At 42.0% G+C, this 6,000-nt stretch overlaps 1 protein-coding gene across 7 annotated transcripts in view; it reads right to left on the minus strand.

Moving 5' to 3' along the window:
- The window catches only part of cast (calpastatin), an 89,493-nt gene extending 83,871 nt beyond the window's left edge, over nt 1-5,622 (minus strand). For all 7 annotated transcript variants that reach the window (XM_007893094.2, XM_007893097.2, XM_007893100.2 and 4 more), the window contains exon 1: nt 5,283-5,622. In XM_007893094.2, coding sequence (XP_007891285.2) covers nt 5,283-5,327 — 45 coding nt within the window. In that variant the 5' untranslated portion in view covers nt 5,328-5,622. The remainder of the gene's footprint in view (nt 1-5,282) is intronic.
- Between the last annotated feature and the right edge of the window lie 378 nt (nt 5,623-6,000).

Genomic DNA, 6,000 nt, shown 5'->3' on the forward strand with positions numbered 1-6,000 from the left:
CACGAGTATAGTCCAGCTATGTTACATTGGAGAACTTTGCAGGACAAAATAGAAGCGTTTTCAATTTTGATTTTTATTTAATCAAACTTGCTGTGGAGAGGTTATTAGATTGTCTTGATCTTTTAGTCTGCAAAGTACACTATACTGTTTATGAGATGGATTTATTCCCAAATATTTGTAAGCAAATCAGTTCTGAAACTAAGCCTATTATTACTCTGGTGTTTCTAGGAATTAAAATAAATTATTCACAAAGCAATCCTATACAGATTTAATTTCTAAAGCTTACCCAAGGCTGAAGCAAGATGCTGGTTTAGCTCCAGTTAGTAGTGCCCCCAACAGCTTTAATTCACTGACCTTTAGGTGGAAGCACTTAGACTGATGCACATTGTTCATGCAGGGACTGCTTGGTAACCAGCTATTTGGAGACATTTTTCAACTTGACTCCTCAGTCTCAATGCTGAAACTAGATGATATATGAGGCACTGCTGTTTTATTTATGGGGACACATCAGATCAGGAGATGCTAACTGAGCAATTGGCAAGAGAAAAAGTTAAACTTTATGAGGCAAGTGATTTACAGTGCATGGTTGCTAGATTCGTAGGGACTTTTCAAATAGCCACCTCAAATAAAAGAGACAGTTGTCTCACTGGCTGTTGATCAAGACAACACTGGGTTGTGAAAACACACTGGGTTTTGGTTTACAACAGTATTGCTGATGCGAGCACTGCTGCCAGCAGTATGGTTATAACAACAATAATAATCCTTGCATTTCAAGACAATCCTGTTCGACCACATCTTCAGTCACCCTCCTACTCCTACCCTCCCTCCTGATTAAATACAATACAAAATGACATTTGTATAGTGCCTTTCAAGTCGGGAGGACATCCCAAGGCACTGGCGATCCCAACCACCAACTCGGGTGTGAATTCCTGAATGTCCAGTGCTTTGGGACATCCTCCTGACGTGAAAGACGCTATACAAATGGAATTTGTTGTTGTGGGTGTTGTTCATATAGTGCCTTATCACGTCATTGAGACGTTTCAAAGCACTTCGCAGGATATAATGTAAAGAGGCGTGAGAAATAAGGAAACTTTCCTAAAGTTTCGCCCTCCTAGGGAGTTGAATGCGGGTCCTCTCACTTGCCAGTCGAGTGCTCTAACCAATTGACTGCAGTACTGTACATGTCATCGAATCCTGAATCTTGCATGATGTCCTGCTGTATAATTTCAGCTGCAGTCACCAGGGGATATGTAAACTGCTCTAGGCACTTGTGTGAACACACCTAATGGAGGGTGTGGGGAGAAAGAAGGAAGAGGAATATTATTGGGTAACACCATATGGCATCACGTGCCTCCACCACATTTATTGATTCCTGTACTGGGTTGATGAGGAACCATAAACACGTAGGTTTATTTTCTTTAACAATTAGCTGTGGAATTTGTTAATCTTATTAAAGTTTTGAAGAGAAATCTGGTGAAGTTATAGAAACAACAGAAGATGATGTTTTTTATCCAGGGATATTCAGTAATAGACATTTCAATGTGTTTGTGCTCATTCAGTTCATACATAGGAGTTGGACTTTAACTTGGAAGTTCTATTCTAGATAACTAGCGCTCACCATAAAGTAATTCATTCACTAGCAATTCTGTCAGTGTTTATTGCTGAACATAATGCACAGTCACTTCACTTTACAGTAAATCCTGTGAAGTACTTTGAGATATTCTCCCAACATGAAATGTGCTATATCAAATGTAAGGATTATTATTATCTATTTAATTACAATCTGTTCCTGATCTGTCTTGATGTTAAGTATCAAATTAACTGTACATATCAGTTCTCAGGTTTCACCGACAAAGTATATAGTCAATAACTTTACAGTATATTGTGTGAAGCACTTTAAGACTTCTCGAAGACGTGATAAGGGGCTGTATCAAATGCAAGTATTATTATTACATTTCTACCATTGACAAAAACAAAGCCATCTGTCCAGTTCTTGCCAGCGGCAACATGCTTCCCAATTTTGCCTACTCAGGCTGAAACCAGTTATTCCCCAACTCAAAGAATAATTTCAAACCCTACATGCGATAAATTCTCAGGTAGCACCATCAAGAGTGGAACCAAATGCATCAAGAGTGGATCCATTAGAGAGCTGGCTCATTGTGTACATTAGTTTCCCTTGAAACAGACACATGTCACTCAAGTGCTTTGAGACATCCAGAAGACGTGAAAAGCGCTATAGCAAATGCAAGGATTATTTTATTATTATTTTATTGGGAGCCCAGTCTATCCCAATGGATAGCTATTGGAATTAAGAATTACACATTGAATATTTTCTACGATTCTACAATTCAATGATATCCATAATTGCTCATACAAAAGCGTGCTTTCAAAAACATTTTGTATTCACTCAGTTGAGTAATTACATTTTATTCTCCCCTTATCCCTAAGCTTTGAAGGTGGCAATTCACACTGCGGTTGGAAGTCTTCCGGTACTCAGCCATTCTTCAAATGCATACTACACACTGAGTGTCCTCAGGGAATTCAAACAATGTAATCCATCATAGAGAAGCTTCATCCAGCAGTCAACTGATATTAAAGCCCACGCACTTCACCAGACTTCACTGGATAGAGATCAAGACTGTTAATCGTGGTTCAAATATCTCCTTCCCAAACCTGGTGATGCCGAGTCCAATTATAGTATCTTCACTGCCACCTTGACTGAAATAGATTGAGTTCATACAGTCTAATGATCAAACCAATGGCCTTCCTGGTATGTCTTACTCTTTTTTTTCATTCAATCAAAAATCAAAATGTTAAGCTTGAGAATGTTAACTGGCATGTCATAAGATAGTAACTGAAAATTTTCCACCTGTAAGTGAGTCAGTTTGGACCAGTTTGAGAGTCTGTGGCAACTTTAAGGGTGGATGGTTTCTTAACTGAAGCCATCCCTTGGTTTAAGCATTATTTTTCGGTCACAGGTTTGCGTGTGCAACTGCAGGCAGAGCAAAAATAAGATTACAAAATTGCCTATACATTTCACTAGATTATCAGGGTTGGGTTTCAGTTATAAAAAAGGCCTGTGACTTTTGGACTATCTTCACTAGAGTTGATAAGGTTAATAGCAACCTGATAAACATCTTCATAAAGGAGTTAGCATTAGATAGGTAGGATAGAATTAGATCATTTCTACTCATCAGAGAAGCAATAATGAAACAGCATAAATTTAAATCAATTAAAGAGATTTAAAGGGGACATTAGAATCCATCTGCTAACATAAAAGAGGGGTGGAATTCTTTGCCACGAGCCATTGGTAAAACACAGGCGATAACTTTGGCAATTGAAGTAAATTTGGCATTTACTTCATGGTGGTTTGCAGGACATTGCTGTGCACAAAATAGGTTGCCATTGTTGCCTATAAAATATACAGTTACCACACTAAAATAAATCCTGTGATGTCCTTTGAGACGCAAGGAACATTATGAAGTAAGCCTGGAAAACAAGCAGTAGCTCCTGGATAGATACGAGGCGACATTTACAATGTTCACAATGCTGGGGTGAAAAAGTTCCTGGTTTTAAAGATTTTTCTTGAACAAAACACGTTATAAATAACTGGCATTCACATTCCTAACTCAAGAAAACTGGACAGGGGTATTTTTGCAGAGCTCCCCTTCACTAGCACTTGGCAATGGGTCTGTCTAGTCTGCTGGCACCCAGTTACCCATATAATTGTCCTATGGTTAAACACAATGAAAGAACTGTTGGTGCCAGTGTGGGGGTCAGGTTAGACCTGGCTCTTTCCTTTCTAAAAGTTCTGCTAAGCAGGGCAACAAGAGCTTGCATAAATATTTGTGTGTGTGTGTGTGTGTGTGTATGGGTGGGGGGGGGGGGGTCAAATTTTTTTGCAACACATTTTACTTTCAATGCAAAACCACAAGCAGCTTGATGCCGGGTCCTGGCAATGGTGAGGGTCGTCGGCCAGGGTGGTGTAAACACATCCAGTGCGGCTGCTCCCCCCCCCCCCCCGACAGCAGCCGAGGCGGTGGCACTTTTAAGGCGTTTTCCTTCGCCTTAAAATTGGGATTGCAAACGTTGCAGCATAACTCTCTCCCTCAGTTGTCCACTCTGCGTGTGGTGTGCTCCCAAGCCCAGCAATGGGCCATTCTGTAGTCCTGTAGCTCAGTGGTTAGAGCACTCGCTTTGCAAGCGAGAGACCTGAGTTCAATTCCAGGCAGGTCAGGGCGAAACCTTGGGCAAGTTTCCTTACTCCACACAGGCCTAATAATAATCCCTCCAAAACCCAAAACAATAATAATTGGTCATTTTCAATCCATGACTGTTTGTGGGACATTGCTGTGCGCAATTGGCTGCCGCGTTCGCCCACAAATATACAGTCAATTCACTTTACAGTGTGTTCTGTGAAGCGCTTTGGGACGTCCTCCCGACGTGAAAAGCGCTATATCAAATGCAAGGATTATTATTCTCTCCCCCCCACCACATCGCTCTCTTACACACACACATATATATATATATATGCATAAAATAAATCACATTTCGAGGGACGATTCTCTGCAATAAAAGCCTTCCAGTCCTCCCGTGACCGAAGCAAATCCTGTTACTGAAGGATTCCGGCTGTGGGGGAAGTCTTTGCTGCAAAACCTACTGCTGCTGTGGTTTTCGTCACCGTTATGCACTTGACTTGCAACTCGCTCTCGCTACCAGGAGGGAGCAGCTCAACCCGCCCACAGCACCAAAAACAAATACCACACACACACACACACACACAAAAAAAGTTATCGCGAATTATCATTCTCGATGGCAGACGCGGGGAGGAGTTTTTTTTAAAAAAAACAAAAAAAAATATATATATATTTTCAGATCTGGAAGCCGCTCGAGGGCGTATATATATATATATATATATAGTCTCTGCGACACGTTGCCTTCCCCGAGGATAATGGTGAAGAGGTTGAGAGAGAGAGAGAGAGAGAGAGAGAAAAAAACTGAAGTAAAGTGTCAAAAAGTTTTTTTTTGCTTTTGGTGATAAAGGTCAATCGGCGACGGGTTAATGGCAGGAAAACTCGTGGGTGGAAACACAGCCATGAGGTGCAGCAAAAACCCCAGACCCTGTTCAGCTCTCCCTCCCTCCCTCCCTCCTCCTCCTCCCTCTCTCTGCTGTTGGGACATTTCCACCTCCTTTACAAGCCCCGAAATCCCTGCGTTTCCCCCCAAAACCGACCCAACCGCAGACCGACCGCACCTCTCGTTCAAAACGCATCCATTTGTACCTTTTTGGGGTCTTTCGTCGGTTTCCCTTTGCTCGGCTGCGACATGGTCCTGGGTCTGTGTCAACGGGAAATAGTAAAACCCCCGACTTTCTCGGCTCTATTTCCCTTTTTGCGCTCCAATGAGGCACTCCGGAGCTGTGCTGACAGCCCTCCGCCAGCGGCAACTCCCTGCTTTTCCCGTTCAAACTTGTTTTAATGGGGTTTTTAGGGCGTGTCTCTGAGCCATCGTTTCGGCTCTTTCTTCTCGATTGGGAGCGGTTCTGTACACCCCAACAGGTCAGACACATACAGCGGCACTCCTTACACACTCACTCACTCACTCACACACTCACACAGTTATACACACACTCACTTGCACACTCACACACTCACTTTACACACACACACATACGCATATACACACTCACACACACTTACACACACTCACTTATACACACACTCACTTATACACACACTCACACACACTTATACATACACACTCACTTATATACTCACTTATAAACACACTCATACACACACTTACTTACACATATTCACTTATATTCACACACTCACTTATACACACACACATTCACTTACACACTCACTTATACACACACCACCATAACGATGATTACACCAACTTTCCAATTCCCCAACACCCACTCCCTGGGTCTGAGGGAGTGATGTCATTTCTAATCTGAGAGCCTAATTCTCCATAACTCCCATTCCCAGGTGG

This window comes from Callorhinchus milii, unplaced genomic scaffold, assembly GCF_018977255.1.
Source record: "Callorhinchus milii isolate IMCB2004 unplaced genomic scaffold, IMCB_Cmil_1.0 Scaffold1, whole genome shotgun sequence".
NCBI classification, from domain to species: domain Eukaryota; kingdom Metazoa; phylum Chordata; class Chondrichthyes; order Chimaeriformes; family Callorhinchidae; genus Callorhinchus; species Callorhinchus milii.